Genomic DNA, 18,801 nt, shown 5'->3' with positions numbered 1-18,801 from the left:
GAATCTTTCTTCTCGCAACGATAAGTATTCTAGATTAAAGAATCAAATCAAGATCACTGTTGCGAACTTTAAGAATGATGCTCTGCATTTTCGCAATCAAACTATCCAAATGGTTTGTGATGACCATAGTATTCCTCATTCTGATTATCCTTGTCTCTTGGAGGAGATCCCAAAGAACATTCCTAGTCTGACTATTTCTGATAGCGAAGCTGATGATGAAGAATCTGATGGTGATGAAGGTTCTGATGGAGATAAAAGTTCTAATGCAGGCGAAGAAGGGAACAAGTCTGATGAAGATGATGAAGGATCAACTAAGAAGTAGTCTTTGTTTCTTTCTTTAATCTTCTGTAATACTTGTAAATTTATTCCTTCTTTCTGTATATTTGCGAATTCTTTTGATTCTCCATATTCCTTAATATATGAGTTTCTTTCATTTTGACCTGCATTCATTAAAACAATTCTTCATTGCAATATGTTTATCAATATAATATTAATTTTTTAATTCTTACGTAAATCTATCATGTGGAGACAAATAACATTTTCTAATTTCATTCATTCCCATACTTGCCTCTGTTATTTGTATCCAAATGAGAGATTTTGCAGATTTTTCTTATTTTGTGCCTCAACTTCACAGTTGTTTATGTATAATTTCGCAATCATGTGCAAAGTGAATTTTGATTCTTTTCAAAATCTCATCCCTGTGTGGTCTTATTTTCCCTTCCTAGTTAAAGGTCTTATTATGCCACCTCTTGTCATTGCGACAAAATCGCAGGACGTCCTTGCACTTTCATGCAAAAACCCATTGATCTTGCCTTAAATTTTTTCTTTTGTATTATGGCCTCTTCAGGAATGTTGCGACAATATAACAGGCCTAAATATTCTTGCGAAAATAAAGACCCATTACGTTGCCGTCTTGCGACGAAATCGCAGGACGTCTTCGCACTTTCATGTGAAAACCCATTGATCTCGTCTTATCTTTTTCTTTAGTATTATTTCCTCTTCAGGATTGTTGCACAAATATGACAAACCTTAATACCCTTGCGAGTAAAAAGCCTCATGACATTTGCATCTTAAGACACTTATCAGCTCCCTAATGGAGGGTGCCGCCCTTATCTCCCCCCTGGTTGTCCCTTCAAGGAGGCGTACTTCTACCATACAAAGTTAGCTCCTCCCATCCAGTCTTAACAACAACCAGTTTTTTTCTCAGCCTCTTATCCCTTTTACCTATAGGGTTTATGGTTACGAGACTGCACTCTAAGTGGAATTTTCTTCGGGCCGAGTGCAGTTTAAGCCAAGACTTGTCAAGAATGTCAAGGTACGCTCGAGACGCCTCTGGCACTCTTGAATCAACAGTGTACCTCGGCGCCTTGATCAGATTCTGCACTCCTTGGGAGAGTCCTTATTACCTTAGTTGCCCAACCTAAGTCATATGCTTAAGTTGAGAATCCAAGGTGCCTCTCCCGGATGGGATTTATTGACCCCAAATCTCCATGACTCAGGTTCCGGTGGCGGTGTAACCTTTCCCTGAGTCATGCAACAGGTACCCCCTTATATGACGTACTTTAGGTCTTCCATTTGCCTCTTTCGAAATTGTATTCGCGAACTAGGGTGTACGCCATAAAGGTTCGCCCCTTTCTCTTTTGTCATTGTTCTCTGATTGCCTTTTGTAGAATTCATTATCTCTGCGAGATTCTTGCACATCATCATATTGTATTTGCATTTCGCAATCTCAATTTTGTTATTCAATAAAATATATTTTTGAGAATTTTATTTATTGCGAGAGTGTCGCAACAAATCAATCATTCATACATTACCTTTGCTATCCTCTGCTTCTTTGTTATTTTCTGCTACTGCTTCCTTGGTAGTGGTATGTTCACCATTTTTTATTCTGAGCTAGCATTAGTTTAGCAATATCTCTTCTTCTTTTCTTTCGATTGCATCCACCGTCAACCTCTCACTTCTTTGTGTCTCTTTGATTTTTTGTCGCCAATTTTCCTTCTTGTTTGCTCTTCCTTCGCAGGATTCTACCTCAGTTTCGTAGCACCTCTTTCCTTCAACCCAATCTCCATTTATGATTCCTACCCCGCTGGGGTGAGGGAATTTGATGCACTGGTGGAAAGTTGAAGCTACACCTAGAATCCCATGTAGCCAAGGTTGACCAATTAATGCATTGTAGGGTGATTCTACATCAACGACACAGAATAGGATTTCAGAAGATATTCCCTTCAATGAAATTCGCATAGTAACCTCCCCTTTAGGCTTGTTGGCAGTACCATTAAAACCATATATCTTATATGTTGATGGTATAAGATCATCATCTCTTCCTCCCATAGTTTTATAAGTATGATAAAATAAGATGTTCACAGAGCTACCAGTATCGATTAGAATCCTATTAATTTCCCATGAATCTCCAGCTTCATCATCCTCATATTCTTTCGGTTTTGGATTAATTTCTAATTTTACTACCAATGGATTATCATGTACCTCTTCACCTTCGGGGATTTCTTCTGCGGTAAAAGAAATAATCTGTTTCTGCCATTCCTCTAGTGGCGAGATTTTTGCAATATTCATAATTTCTCTTCCATCATTATCTCTTGCGAACACTCTACTCAAAACATTGTCATGAAAATCTTCAATTGTCTTGTATGAATGTATGATAGAGTGACAGAATAGATTCTTTGCTTTTGCACCAACTTCTATGAAGAATGTTTCCTTATTTTTCACCGTGTTTACTTTGTGATGCTCTGGTGGTGGTGGCAATGGTTGAGATTGTGGGTTCCCTACCAAAAAGTGGTTTAGTTTTCCTTGATCTATCATTATCAGAATAATTCTTTTTACATTTCTGCAACCATTTGTAGTATGTCCATGAAAACGATGATAAGAACAAAACTCATGACTTCTGTGGTTTGGAGGTGGTTCCGTTCCCATGTTCCATGGTGTTGGTATATTCTCCATCAAAATTATAGCTTCCCATATTTTCTCCACACTTGCATTTAGAGGTGGCATCTTGATTTCTTCCCATACCACCTTGTGACCTCCTTGTCCTCTATTATAGTTTTGTCTTTGACCTCCATAAGATTTTTGCGGCTGATCGAGTCTTTGAATTTTGTTATTTCCACCACGATTGTAGAAATTTCCTTCTCTTTCATACTCCTCTTGATCTCGGCTTCCCATAGCCACCAGTTTCTGTTGATTGCTTCCCTTCACCTTTTCTTGTTGTACTTGAGAAGTGCTCGCCACTGTGTTTATTAGTTTGGGTAATAAGCCTGCATTTGTTGTTTTTGAACTGTTGTCCGTAACCGGATTTGATTCCATTTCATTTTGCCTTTCCTCTAGAGCAATATATTCTTCCTGAAGTTCTCGCAATTCAGTCATTGTGATTGTATTCTTGACTCTGAAAATTTGGATATACAATAGGTTGGTTGCAAACATAGCATTGATAAATGATAAGATAAGATATCTCTCATCTACAAGGCCAGCCATTTCGCTACACATAGGTGGGAAGGCCCTTAGTTCTAGCTCTTGGGTGGGGAGCGTGCACTTAGGTGGGGAGCGTGCACTTAGGTGGGAAGGCCCTTAGTTCTAGCTCTTGGGTGAAAGGGGTCCTCTCGGCCTCGCTTATGACCTTGGTGAGCTTATCTTCTTCGCCGGTTCCTGACAACTTCCTTATCTTTTCCTCTAACTCTCTTAGCTTGGATTCAGTCGTATTGTCGGACCTTGTGTTTCTCTGTTGATTATTCCTCTCGTGCCTTTCTCCGTCTATCGATGAATCCTCGGGTGGACCGTATCTTCCAATAGGTGGTGTTGGGGGTGGTCCTGATCGACCGGAATTGCTTGGTCCTACTGCAGGTGGTACCTGCCCGATTCGTCCTTGGTGTCCTGATGTCCCTCGGCTCCAAGATCCTCTCGATCTCAACCTTAAGTTCTGTAGCTGATAGTTCTCGAACTCTAGAGCTAGGTTCCTCTGCCGAAGATCCCTTAAAGCCGCCTCTTGCCTTCTTTGGCTTTCTAGAATTGCTAGTAGTGTTGGATCTGTACTCTCATGGCTAGAGTGACCATTTGGATGGCCTAAATGGGCAGGGGGTGGTGCCTTCATCACAGGTGGTGGGGGTGGTACTGTGGGGGGTATCTGAGTCGATGTTGCTGGATCGATTCCGATAGTTGTTTCTCGTCCTAGTTGTACTCTCCTTAGTCGTTCTTGCTCTCGCCCGAGGGTTTCTTGATACTCAGCTTGTCGTCTGATGTTTCGTCTCTGAGCATGCAGGATTAATGCTTCCTCATCATCTTCCGTGACTGACGCGGTAAGTCCATCTATTTGATCATCCCTCCTTAGGGGCGAGGCGATTCACTCCAGAGGCGATGGGTCATCGTCTCGTCCCAGATCGATCTCCTTGTCCACAGTTGGCATACCCCTTGCAGCAGCTCGTGATTCCTCTGGTGGTGGATGCCCGTCACTCTCTCGCCTCGTCCCAGTTACTCCTCCTTGCATGTTGTTACTGGAGATCGTGCGGTTCCTCGGAGTTCTTCCCATCCCTGACGTGCTAGCCATCGGACACAGTGTGTTGTTAGTCCGAGAGTCGTCCCTACGTCCACGGGGTGAAAGGTTGAATATTATTATTTATTTTCTTTGATTACAAGGTGTTTTATCCTTCTCAAATGGTGTAACTCTCAAACTCTCAAATGTAGTGTCTTGTTTCTCTCTCTTTCCACATGCCTATCTCTCTGGACCTGCCCTTATATTTATAGGCCAAGGTCGACATACAACAGAATTACAATGTTGGTCACATTACATCAATTTAGTTGTTCCCTATCGAACCTTCATTGCTCGCCCGACTTTCTGGTTTGACCGATAGTTCTTCACCCGAGGCCGAGTCTTAATCGTCTGGTTAACACGATGTCGCCCTTCTTTCTTCTCGTTCTTTTGTTTGACCATCTTCCTTCGTCTGACCGAGTGCTTTCTGATTTTTCACCCGACCTATCAGAGGATAAGGGTCACGTCACATCCGACAACTATTGGGCCATCACGTCCGACCCACGTGATACCTCGCTCTTTGCGCCATTTAATTGGTTCTATCTTGTGCTTCGCCGCTCTTTGTTCTTTGGTGTATCACAGCTTAGGATCTTGCCACCTAGCCCTGTGGATTATCTACACCTACATCTTAGAAGAAATACTTTCTCAATTACCCTTTGAGGTAGATTTTCGTGCCAAACATGTATGCACAACTTGGAGAGCAATCATCCGTAATAAGCCTGAAAATCCAGGAGGTTTCCTTTTCGCTCATTATTTTGACGAATATTATAGCCGCAGACTTTTCTATGAAGATGAGTATGATCATGATGATCATTCGAAGATGGGTATGAACTACTACCATGACAACAATTTTATTACGGAGATAGAATACAACGAATCAATTTCGAGATCAGTCCGGGGACTTGTCATGATTGGGTCTTTCAATGGTTTGGTTTGTTTCGGAAAATATTATCTAGATGCTGGAGATCGTTTTCTAATCTGCAACCCGTTAATCAGAGAGTCGGTCTTTCTTCCCGAATTTAACCACTCTGAATTTCAAAGGCTAAATAACCCTGGTGTTCTTTCAACTAATGATTACAAGGTTTTAGCAAGGGGTTTTGGCTATTGTCCTTCTTCTACTATAATGATTACAAGGTTGTTGCAATATTTCGTCATAAACAGGAACGGGAGGGAGGACGCATTCGAGTTTATACTGTTGGCGGTGCATGGAGATACATCATATATACTGACCGATGCGCATTCAATTATTCATCAGATATTCATATAAATGAAGCACTTTTCTGGTTGCACCGAAGAAGTATTCGTAAAATACAAGAAACTGAGATTGTGGACTTTGATGTGGAAGGTGAGAAATTCCATCACATCGCATTGCCACGTTATGAAGATTTTGAACACATGGCTTACAATGATCCACTCAAGTTGCTTGCAGGGAATAATAACTTGTATTTGGTTCAATTGATCAGGAAAGCTTCTCGCACTGACATATGGGTATACAAGAGAGATACTGGGAACAAAATCTTGTCACATTGGCTCAAGGAGTTTAGCATAAAGCTGTATTTCCCACGTTTTTTTGAGGCATTGGCAATCACAATCACAAGGAGCAATGCAGTTTTATGGATTTATGATAAGGGAAAGAGCCTCCATTGGTATGACCCTAAAACTTCAACCTTTAACAAACTTCGGGATATTGGTAAGGATTGTGAAGATTGTGTTTACGTTGAAGCAATTCCTCACACGCAGAGCAGTGTTTCTTTGAAGGATTTGGGAGGAATTGATGTTACTTCTTTGAAAGTTGTTCGGCGAGGCTGAAAGACGAAGAAGACATTATCCAAAAAATGTAGAATAACATGTCATCCACAATTTTTAGTTACTTGTTTGCAGTATATGCTTTACTTAGTTTCATGCTCTCATTTTTTGTTGTTAAACTTTTTCAATCAACATCAGGTTATATAATGTTTTGCATTTATTCAATCGCATAGCAGTGTAAGCAAGATTGGATTGGCTGTGGATATAATCAGTCTAACATCTTGTTTGTTTGCAGCTGACTCGACGTCTGGATCTGAGTCAACCTCTGACTCGGGCCGAGTCAGCAGTCAGACCGTTTGTTTTGCATTTTGAGTCAGATCTGACTCGACCTATGACTCAGACATAACCCCTGACTCGGAACCGTTTGAGTCAGGCAACAAAATACCCCTGACTCACGGGACCAAACCACTGACTCACGCTTTTTAAGTCAGATGAGTCAGATCTGACTCAAAACAAACATATTGAGTCAGATCCAGATGAGTCAGGTGATTTCACTCAGATCCAGACGACTCAGATGAGTCAGGAGTAAACAAACATAGTGTAAGTCGATCTGTCACATCCATTGTTGTCTGATAATCTGAGTAGAAAAACTGAACTGACTTTAGTGTTTTGCATCACAATTTTGTGGAACCCGTTCTCTTACATTAATATCAACACAAAATTGGTTAGAAAAGCCAAAATCAACAATTCCTGGGTGAAATGGACAGTTAGATTTTGATACTGTTTAAATGGATAAAATGTAAAAATAGGCAGGATGTAACAAGTTTCATCGTGCCCATTTTCAAATATTTTTTCTTATTTTTAATTTACACAGGATGTATCCAGTTTCATCCTTGCTATTTTTTTAAATTTAAGATAGGATGAAACCAGTTTCATCCTTACTATTTTTTTTGGCCATTTCACCCAAACTATTTTTTACTCGTCCATTTGAACCGTGATTTAAAAATATTTGGACAAATGACCCATTTTCCGTAATATCAAAGTATGGAACTTAAGAACTTAAAAACCAAAAAGAGTAAATCCTTACATGAATGTTGGAAGAAAGAAACATGCTTCTTCGCTTGCTGCCTCGACAGCTTTTGCCTATGGCAATTCTTCAATGACCAACTACGGTATCTTGCTCACCAACTCTTGCATAGCGAATCTAGCATGCAGTTGCCCGGATAAGCATGGGCTCGGATCCTCTGTCCCGGGTCTGCTAGTACTAAGAAGCTTACTAGCTTAGGGTTTTTAGGGTACGGAAATCAACAAATATAAGTAAAAAAAACTTGGTGCCGCATTGCAAAGAAGAAGAAAAAAAATGCACAAAAAAATGGTTGGAACTGAGAATCTTCCCAGTGATATCTTAGAAGACATACTTTCTCGATTACCTTTTGAGGTAACTTTACATGCCAAACATGTATGCACAACTTGGAGAGCAATCCTCCGTAATAAAACTGAAAAGCTAGGTTTCCTTTTCGCTCATTATGTTGACCATCATCAAAATGGCTCTAAGCTAAAACAACTTTTCTATGAAGATGAGTATGATCATGATGATCATTCAAAGACGTTGAACTACTACTCTGACAACTTTATTCCGGAGATGGAACACAACAGATTTATTGCGGAATCAGTCCCAAAGAAAGTCATGGTTGTGTCTTGCAATGGTTTGGTTTGTTTTGGAAAATATTATGAAGATTGTTCTCTATTTCCTTTATATCCTCCTTTTCTGATCTGCAACCCGTTTAATGGAGAATCTGTCTGTCTTCCGGAATTTAATTACTCTGAATTGCCTCGGGATATATCAAGTCTCTATGGTCGTTTAGCAAGTGGGTTTGGCTATTGCCCTTCAACTAGCAAATACAAAGTTGTTGCCATATTTTATTGTAAAGAGGAACGGGATGGAGGATATGTTCACGTATATACTCTTAGCGGTGGGTGGAGAAACATCGGATTCACTGACCGATGCGCGTTCAATTATTCATCAGGTATCTACGCAAATGGAGCACTTTTCTGGTTGGACCAAAGTAGTACTCGTAGAGTACAAGAAAGTGAGATTGTGGCCTTTGATTTGGAAGGTGAGAAGTTCCATTACATCGCATTGCCACGTTCTAAAGATTTAGAGTACATAGATAATTACAGTTTTCTCACTCAAGTTGCTTGGAGGGAATAATAATTTGTATTCGGTTCATTCAAATACAAGAGGTTGTCGCACTGACATATGGGTATACAAGAGAGATAATAAGAACAAAACTTCGTCACATTGGCATAAGGAGTTTAGTATAGAGCTGGGTTTTCCATATTCTTTTAAGCCATTCGCAATCACAAGGAGCAACGCAGTTTTAATGTGTCGAATTTCAGGCACGAGCCTTTATTGGTATGACCCTAAAACATCAACTGTATACAAACTTCGGGATGATAAGCCAGCTAATGGTACGGAATTGAAACTTGTTTACCTTAAGGCGATCCCTCACATGCAGAGCAATGTTTCTTTGAAAGATTTGGGAGAAGCTAATGTTACTTTTCTGAAAGATTTGTAAAGAATCGCATAAATTGGTGTCATCTTGAAAGATTTTGGCCAAGCTTCCAAGGCTAAATGCGGAGCAGAAAAACTCAGATCAGGTCAAGAGGTGCTAACAGAAAGGAGAAATTGTTAATCATCCAAAACAAGTAAGGCCATGACTGGTGAATTGCTTTCATGATTTTTTTTTTCTTTGGTCAGACAGCTGGGAACTTTCATGTTTTGTTGCATGTTCTTCACAGTTTTTTTGCTACTTGTTTACAATATGCTTTAGTTAGATGCATGCTCTCAGTTTTCATTGTTACTATTTTAAACATCATCAGACTATTATGTTTAACATTTATTCAATCGCATAACAAGGTCAAGCAAGACTGCATTGGCTCTAGATACAGTCTACGTCGTTCTGTAACATTGGTTGTTGTCTGGTGAACTGTTAGCAGACGAGCATTTTACGCTGGTATCCCACTCAGATTCCTTGGGTCCATCGCAGTAATCATCATCTTCACCTACTTGAACTCTAAACCAGATGATACACATTCAGTTAGATATTAGATAATTCTTGATCCTTCCAACTGAAGTCAAGCAGGACAAGTACAAATCCTTGCAGAGGATATGTGTTTAGAGTGTCTTCTTCTTCAGTTGCGTTCCTCTCGTCCTTCACAGTGTTCAAATCATATACATAATCATCCATTGCTGCGCGCACAAGGGACATATTACACAAAATTCAATAAGATGGATAATCAAGATTCTGGTGTACTTAGATAAATACAAGAGTGTCATAGGCTGATTTTCAATATTGCTACACAAACATGAAGTTGAAGAATGGAGAGGTTAAGAACACTATATCACTTGGAAGCACCTTCACTGTTGATGTATGACTGCATATCAGATTGAATCTCTGCAGCAACATCCGGAAGAAACTCCCTCATAAGAGGCAGAAAGTTGCACAAAATTTTGTTGTCCTCCAAAGAGGAATCTCTGCGACATAACCAATAGAATCAAACAAAATCTCTCATACTCTGGCTGTTCTTCCTTCTTTGGTGTTTCCTCCTCAACATCAACACGAACAACATCATAAATATGACACAGTTCATGTATGCTGCCACCCTGAACTTTTCCCTTTCTCCTCTTCCATATTTGTTCAAATCGAGCATTTTTTGCCATGTCCTAACAATTAACAGAAAAAGCAACCATTCACGTTAAACATTTTTTTCAAATCAGTAAGCTTTATTTCCTTTGCTAGACACGTACCTCATGATTTTCTCTGGCTCTAGAAAGCCGCTGAACTTGCTTCTGCAGTCATCAAAACAACAAAATTCCAATCACAAATTGGACTAACTTATAAAGTAACAAGAAATGAATAGCAAAATAGGGAATTCAGATGGGAAAAAAAATCCATTTACATTCTCTTGTTTGAAGGTCTGTCTTCGTTCTTCGACTTTAGTTTTGAAATCGGTGGCATAGTCAGAGTTAGGCTGCTCAAAAAGATTCAATTCCTTAGATATCTCCAAAACCAGATCATTTTTCAGAAGTTTCTCCCATGAAAATGGCAAAATGCTTTGTCAAAAATAATTGAATGCCCGTGCTGCCTATTCATTCGCAGATACCAGGCAATTCACCGCAACGGGTTGCTCAGCCAACAGTCCACGAGAGGAATCGTACACCACGAATACCCAAGCAAGGTTCATGCTTAATACTCATAAGTATATATCAAATGGGTCACATAGTTGCCACAGTCTATTTGCTTTAGAATTAGAACTAAGAAAATCATGATACTCACCACGATTGATTGCAAAACACCGATTGCAGCTTTCGTGCTACTAACTGTTTCTACATGTTGTACCAATACCTTTTTGCATTTCAAGATTTCTGATGCAAAACAAAAAGAAGACCTTTTTTCATGATTTACACTCAAAAATAAAAGTGAAAACAAGAATATGAAGAAGTTGTTGTTGTCACCTGTTTGAGATGAATCAGAAATTGATAATTTCTCAAAGTCCACTAATGGTCGCTTTAGTGGTCTTTCATTGATTTTTAACCCTAGAAATTGACACCAACAGAACAAAAAATTCAGTCATTTTAAGAAATGTTCACTAAAAAAAAAACTGAAAAGGGAGAATCTGTTTGTGGAACTACTTACAGAGGGGATTGAGAAGACTTTCTCTTGACCCTAACAATCAAGGGTTTTTCATCAGTTGTCGTTGAAGAAGAAGAAGAAATAGAAGTTTCTCCAATGTCAGTCATTATTATTACTCGGAGGGGACGGAGGTGGGGGTGGCTTTGGTGGCTGATGGCAGATAACTTAAAAGGCGAAACCCTAGAACTAAATGAAGAGATAACTTAATCTCTGCGACATAACCAATTAATCACATCGCACGCATATGCACTCCTCGTATTTAGTAGGAAACTTGTGAGAAACTATAGTGAATAACAATGGGTGTGTTTATCTGATACAATGTGTGAGTGAAAGGTTGATATCAGTTTCTCGTCCCTGTAGTTTGCATTTTGCAGTATGTGAAACTAACTGTCGGTGGATTGGCCTTTTGGTCTGTTTAGGTAAATGTTACTAGACATCTATAGATCATTCTCGTGGACTGTGGTTGAGTACGCTTGTTCTGATTGCAACATGCCTGCTATGACAAAGGTCAGTATACTAATTTGACGCACTGGGTTCTTCTGTGAATTTCTTAGCTCTTTATTTATTCTTAAATCTTAATTTGAAACAGAGTTTTGAGCACCACAATTTTGGGCACATATTTGACAAGCTTACCGAAGAAATTGGAAGTCCAGTCGAATTTGAACTGCCAGACTGGGTAAAGGATCAGAATCCTAATACCTACACCTTCATAAGACGCAGTATCCACATAGTAGTTGAATAAATTAATATGCTCTGAATGAACTTCTTGGTGGAAATTATTTTGTTTAGGACAAAGACAATATCAGTATTAAGAGATTAAACTACATATGCTAATCCATACGTCTTTTTGCTTGTTTTATTTGCTTAAGAAAAGGTCTTTTTTATCTTCCTTTTCACGGGTTTTACCTTTTCTTCAAATAGCATACTGTATTTTGTGCTGGGATTAGCAGATAGTAGTGATGTCTTTCTATCTTTTGAAATTTTTTGTAATTTAAATGATACAAAGTTTTTGTGATTGCCATTATTTGTTTGTTCTTCATTCTATCGGCATTGGATTGTAAATTTTGGCGTGTGACAGGCTGAAACTGTCAATGTGAGTATGTGAATGTTGAATCTGTTGATTGGATTGATTCATAAATCAGAGGAAACTCTGTCAAATCGGTTTCTGGTGAGTTGACTCACCATAAACGGGTTAACCCGTGAACCCGCAGGTTTAACCCGTTACGGGTGCGGGTTGAAGAAATGACCACCCGTGAAGAATATCAACCCGCGGGTTTTGACCCGTGTTAACCCGAACCCGTGTAACCCGTAACAAGCCAGCCCCGGCCCGCCCGTTTGCCAGCTCTAGTTAGGCTTATTTGACATGCCATGGCAGATAAGTTTCCCACTAGGGTAAATCTGACAAATTTGATTAAAGACACGTACAATTGAATAAAAGATATATTTGTGTTTATGTGGCGGGGATATTTATAAAAAAATTTAGTATAATAGTGTAATCTGTGAGACCTTTTAGATATAAAAATATATTTAAATAATAAAAAAGTATGAGAGAAGGAAGAAATTATGTATATATAAAACCACTCGAGATAAAGAGGTTGTCGTTGGAGATGGAAAGACCATCGAGCGATGGAGTCTTTTATCGCCAGATAGAAACTCCATCGTGTATGCCTTTGTGCCATTCGTGTTGGCATATAGGAAGATATGCTTGGCACTTTGGAATAGGCCTTACTGCCCCCAAAATGCATAAAAAAACTTAACTTGGCTACCCTAAGGGCAATTCTTATGGGATGGGCGAATCTTTGATCCTACTACGGACTCAACAAAAGAGAAAAATGTATGGACAAACCGCCAAATTTATTGGTTTGCTCATTGCGGTCTATGAAGAGACGGGCATCTCTTGTCCAGCCGCGCGGATAAAGAAACCCCCCAGCGGTTTTTCTTCAGCCGTGCGTCTCCACTAATATCGTTGGAGTTTCTAGCTAGTATGTGTGTCTCTTCTTTGTTCGCCAATGGATAAATCAGAAAGGCTACATAGTTCTTCATTTAATGGGTATCTTTGAATTTCCTATAAATACTACTCATTTCAACTCCAATTCACACCTTCTTCATAAATCTCACTCAAAGATCATCTAAAAATGCCTCATGTTAGAGCACTGCTCGGTCGAACTCGCAAGTATTGCTATCTCAAGCTTGTTTGTCAAGTTTAGTTGTCAAAACTATAAGTCTTGATTTCTAGTCTACTTATAGCTATGTTTCAGATTAGGATAGAATGTGTAGTTGAGCTTTAGACTTCACGGCGTACATCGATTGAAGACGAAGATCTACTGAGGAGAGCTTGGAGGAACTTCATCAACAAAAGGTATGTGGAGTCTAAAACTTATTTATCACTCAGAAGTCTATTCTATCCTATCTCCTAATGAGACAAAAGTCGTATAGCTATATAAACTTTACATTATACACATTTGATATTTTGAGTTGAGTTTAACTCGCTTATCTATTTCTCGAAATATGTGTTGGAAGCTTTTTTCTTTAGCTACGTTCATCATATTCTTGACAAGTTTAGTTGGAAACAATTTATTTGTTGGAAACTAAATAATAAGTCAAAAGATGATCATGTGAAAATTGCCTTGAAACATTTTACATGATTTGTGTGAAACAACCATTTGATGTCGACTCGGGAAGTTTCGTATTGATCATTCGATCACTTGAAATTCATTTATAAGCTAATAATAGTTAGTGTGATACAGCCATTGTCGTATTCTAAGGATGTTTCAATGATTGAAATGGGAGTTTAGAACAAAAACCTTTGTCTGGATACAACACGGTATGCGTACCTAGTATGCAAACTGTTTTGGTATGATTCAGATCCGGGAACCTTGTTGGCATACCTAGTATATGGTTTTAACTGTTAAAGTCCGGGAAACAAGTTTGCATACCAGTATGTGAACGGTTCTACCTGAGTTAAGGTCCGGGACAACAGTATGCATACCCGTTTGCAAACTGCTGGACAAGACCAAAGTCCGGAAGCTATAGTTTACGTACCTGTTTGCAAACTTAGTGGTTAAAGTTCTAAAATCGGTTAAGTATGTTTTTATCCTCATGAACAAATACATTTATGAATTAAGGATTATAATCTTTGCAAACCCTGGCTTAATGTTCATGAATTGATTCTTACAAATCAGTCTGATTTTGATTCAATTGGTTCATATATATTTCTGTGAAATAGTGAACAATTGAACAACTCTATTTGAAACACAATTAGATTGATTTGATTATCTTTCATGATTGATTGATCATCATAGTTGATATAGAAGTGTTAGATGAATGTAGTTAAGACAAAAGTGTTCATATGGATAACTTCGGTTAACTGTTATTGAGCCAACTCAATATACACGTTTAAGTACGGTTAACCATATCTAAATGAAAGTATATTTCATTTTTGTGTAACAAGCTAAGACTATATAAGGGAGAACTCTAGCAATTGGGAAACCTAATCCCCATACCTCCTGTGTGATACTAGTTGCGACTAGAGTCGATTCTCCTTTAAACTAGGTTTTTCCTAAAATCATTCTAAGTTAACGACTTAATGACTTCATTGGGATTCTGAAGCCATACCCAACCATTTTCTCTATAGTTGCGTGTTCTGATCTTATTTGTTCTGTCGTATTGAGTATTATCTTATCTAAGATTTGCTCGAGATTTATCTCCGATATGTAAGATATAAAAAGTAGTCACAAAGCTCTTCATCTCATTATTTGTGATTCCACAATAACTTGTTCTACTACCATATAGTTAAGTTATTGTGAGGTGATTGATATTACTAAGTTGTTCTTCGGGAATATAAGACCTGATTATCAATTGGTTCCTGTTGACCTTGATTTATCAAAAGATGGGACAAACTTCGTAGGTATTTCTATGGGAGACAGATTTATCTATTAAACTAGACTTTTTTGTGGGAGACAGATTTGTTTATCAAGTCTTCGACTTTGGGTCCTAGCAACTCTTAGTTGTGGGTGAGATCAGCTAAGGGAATCAAGTGCGTAAAGACCTTCTGGGATTCAGAGGCGTAAGGAACGCGACTGCACCTTAATCAGTGTGAGATTGGTTAGAGCTCAACTACATTCCAGTCCGAAGTTAACTTGTAGTAGGCTAGAGTCTGTAGCGGCTTAATACAGCGTGGTGTTCAAATCTGGACTAGGTCCCGGGGTTTTTCTGCATTTGCGGTTTCCTCGTTAGCAAAACTTCTGGTGTCTGTGTTATTTTTTTTCCGCATTATGTTTTTTTATATAATTGAAATATCACAGGTTGTGCATAGTTCAATCAATTGGTAAATCCGACCTTTGGTTGTTGATTGAATTTGATTGACACTTGAATATTGGTCTTTGGTATCGTTCAAGTTGTTTCTCATAATAATCAGGCTCGCGGATTTCTATCTGTTTGATTTGCTTATTACATTGAGAAACAGAGATATAACTCTTGGATATATTTTGCTTGATTGAGTCTGACTGTCTAGTTGATTCTCTTGGAATTATATTGGAGTTAGACCATACAGATTGCCTAAACGAAATTGAAAAAGCGGGGTATAATAACCACACCCAATATTTCGTTTGGAAATCTGAATAGACAAACTCCAATATACTTTCAAGAGAATCAACTAGACAGTCAGTCACAATCTATAGAAAAGTATATCAAAGAGTTTTATATCTCTATATCTCAATTCAATGTGCAATCAGTAAATAGGAATTTGCGAGCCCGATTGAATATAAGAGAAGTAACTTGAACGGTACCAAAGACCAATGCTCAAGGATCAATCAATTTCAATCAACAACCAAAGGTTGGATTTACCAAGTGATCGACTCAACGCACAACTTGTGATATTTTAATTATATGACAAAATATAATACAGAAAAGAAATAACACAGACACCAGAATTTTATTAATGAGGAAAACCGCAAATACAGAAAAACCCCGAGACCTAGTACAGATTTGAACACCACACTGTATTAAGCCGCTACAGACACTAGCCTACTACCAATGAACTTCAGACTGGATTGTAGTTGAACCCTAATCAATCTCACACTGATTCAAGGTACAGTTGCGCTCCTTACGTCTCTGATCCCAGCAGGATACTACGCACTTGATTCCCTTAGCTGATCTCACCCACAACTAAGAGTTGTTATACGACCCAAATTCGAAGACTTGATAAACAAATATGTCTCACACAGAAAAATATATTGGAATAGATAAATATGTCTCCCACAGAAATACCTATGAGTTTTGTTCTGTCTTTTGATAAATCAAGGTGCACATGAACTAATTGATAAACCGGACTTATATTCCCGAAGAACAACCTAGTATTATCAATCACCTCACAATAATCTTAATCGTATGGAAACCAAACAAGATGAGACGAAGATGTTTATGTCTTCTTTTTATCTTGCCTATCAAAGATCACTCTCGAGCAAATCTTAGAGAAGATGATACTCAATCACGATATAACAGGGCAAGATCAGAACACATAACTACAGAGAAAATAGTTAGGTATGGATTCACAATCCCAATGAAGTCTTCAAGTCGTTAACCTACATGGTTTCGTTAAAAACCTTAGGTTAAAGGAGAATCGACTCTAGCTTATGCAACTAGTATCACACAGGAGGTGTGGGGATTAGGTTTCCCAGTTGCTAGAGTTCTCCTTTATATAGTTTTCAAATCAGGGTTTGCAATCTAAGTTACCTTGGTAACAAAGCATTCAATATTCACCGTTAGATGAAAACCTGATTAAACCCAAGCTAATATTTTTCAACCGTTAGATCGAACTTAGCTTGTTATACACAAATGAAATGTACCTTCATTTAGGTTTGAGTAACCGTACCTAAACGTGTACACCAAGTTGGCTCAACAATAGTTAACCGAAGTTAGCCATATGAACACTCTCATATCAACCTTATTCATCTTAACCATAACTAGTTCAAATGACTCAAATGAAACTAGTTAAAGAGTTGTTCAATTATTATATTCTCATAGAAGTATACAAGAACACAATTGAAGAAAAATCAGTTTGATTCACTTGAATCAATTCATGAAGATCATAGTCACGGTTTGCAAAGATTGTATTCCTTATTATATAAATGTATTAGTTCATGTTACAACCGATTTTAGAACTTTAACCTTCAAGTATGCAAACGGGTACGCATACTTGAAATACCCGGACGGAGTTTGGGTTTCGCCAGTATGCGAACGGGTACGCATACTTCCAATCCCAGCAGAAAAACTCGGACATGAACCTTACACCAGTACGCATACGGGTACGCATACTTAGGTTCCCGAATTTATCAAACCAACAGGTACGCATACGGGTATGCATACTATGGTTCTCGGACATGGATTACACATATGCAAGAATGCACAACATGTCATAATCCAATAACGGTTAAGTGTTCTAAACTCTTATTTCAATCATTGAAACTTTCTTAGAGGATGACATTAGCCATTTTCACACACTATTAGCATCAAAGCAATTTTCAAGTTATTGAAATAATCATAACGAAATATTCCAAGTCTACATCAAATGATTGTATCACAAAAACCATGTATGATGTTACTCGGAAATTTTCACATGATCATCTTTTGACTTTCGTCAAGAATATAAGATGAACTTGGTTGAAGGGAAAGCTTACCAACACATATTCGAGAAATATGTAAGCGAGTTAAACTCAGCTCGAAATATCAAATGTGCATAGTAGAAAACTATATAGCACTACGACTTATGTCTCAATATAAGAGATACAGTAGAAATAGACTTTCCAAGTGATAGATGAGTTTCAGTCTCCACATACCTTTTGTTGATGAAGTTCCACAAGCTCTCCTTTGTAGTTCTTCGTCTTCAATGATGAACGCCGTGAAGTCTAAAGCTCAACTACACAATCTATCCTACTCCGAGACATCTATAAGTAGACTAGAAATCAAGACTTATAGTTTTGATCACTAACATTGACAAACAAGCTTGAGATAGCAACGCTTGCGAGTTCGACCGAGCAGTGTTCTAACAGAAATATTGGGTATGGTTGTTAGACCCCCGGTTTTTCACCTCCCAGAGTTTGTGGGCTTAAATACACTGAAGAAGAGTATTTAGATATTTGTGGAGCCTATGTTATTCAAACAAACGATAATATCAATAGTAATGTAGACGCGCCCATTCAATTTTTTAGAGAGAAATTCTTTTGAATGTTTGAACGGGGACCTCGTTTATGCGTAAGGCTGAAGGATTGTCGCACTATTTTAGTTTCTTAAGTCAGCAAATCACCTAATTCCTATGTCTACTAGTCCACAATTACCACAATAAATTGGATGGTGAAGTTGTAGATGAAGTTGAACCAATAACACTATAGAAGTATCTCACGGCAGACCTTTCTATGTCCAAGCTTATTTCAACATTCTTAGAGAGCTCAACAGATTCAACCCCTTCATCTTCCTAGATGCTCCACTACCCTGAAATTGAATGAGGTCATTAAATGATGGTTGTGTAGTAGTATCTTTAATATAATGCATCTGCTTTGATTTAATGTAGTTTCTTTAACCCAATGTAATGTGCTTTCATTATAACAAAGCTTTAAATTAGTTGTAATACTGAGTGAAAATGCAAAGAAACTTTCATTGATTGGATAAACGTAATTAATGAAAACATAAAACGATGGTGAATGAATTAGTTCCTACAATGTAACCAGTCCACTCTACCAAAAATCACCTAAGACATTTCCAAAAGTGTTTCCCATATGTGTCTTCTTTTGTAGAATGTGGAAATGCATAAAAGTCCAGCAATCGGGCATT

The 18,801-nt window shown here is 38.2% G+C and overlaps 2 protein-coding genes across 2 annotated transcripts; one reads left to right on the top strand and one right to left on the bottom strand.

Annotated features, from left to right (window-relative positions):
• Nucleotides 1-7,649: 7,649 nt before the first annotated feature.
• On the top strand, nucleotides 7,650-8,489 carry LOC113311555 (F-box protein At3g07870-like). Its single transcript, XM_026560382.1, has one exon. The coding sequence runs from the start codon at nucleotides 7,650-7,652 to the stop codon at nucleotides 8,487-8,489; it is 840 nt and encodes a 279-aa protein (XP_026416167.1).
• A 581-nt stretch (nucleotides 8,490-9,070) lies between these two features.
• On the bottom strand, nucleotides 9,071-11,181 carry LOC113311554 (RNA-directed DNA methylation 4-like). Its single transcript, XM_026560381.1, has 9 exons — nucleotides 10,982-11,181; nucleotides 10,797-10,892; nucleotides 10,535-10,706; nucleotides 10,241-10,394; nucleotides 10,089-10,130; nucleotides 9,856-10,004; nucleotides 9,697-9,815; nucleotides 9,443-9,530; nucleotides 9,071-9,354 (listed from the first exon to the last, which is right to left on the bottom strand). Exons 1-9 carry the CDS (start codon nucleotides 11,079-11,081, stop codon nucleotides 9,231-9,233), a joined length of 1,044 nt encoding a protein of 347 aa, XP_026416166.1. The 5' UTR covers nucleotides 11,082-11,181; the 3' UTR covers nucleotides 9,071-9,230.
• Between the last annotated feature and the right edge of the window lie 7,620 nt (nucleotides 11,182-18,801).

The sequence above is a fragment of the Papaver somniferum genome, chromosome 9, assembly GCF_003573695.1.
Source record: "Papaver somniferum cultivar HN1 chromosome 9, ASM357369v1, whole genome shotgun sequence".
NCBI classification, from domain to species: Eukaryota; Viridiplantae; Streptophyta; class Magnoliopsida; order Ranunculales; family Papaveraceae; genus Papaver; species Papaver somniferum.
Note: the sequence above shows the minus strand (reverse complement) of the source record. Positions and strands in the feature narration are given on the sequence as shown.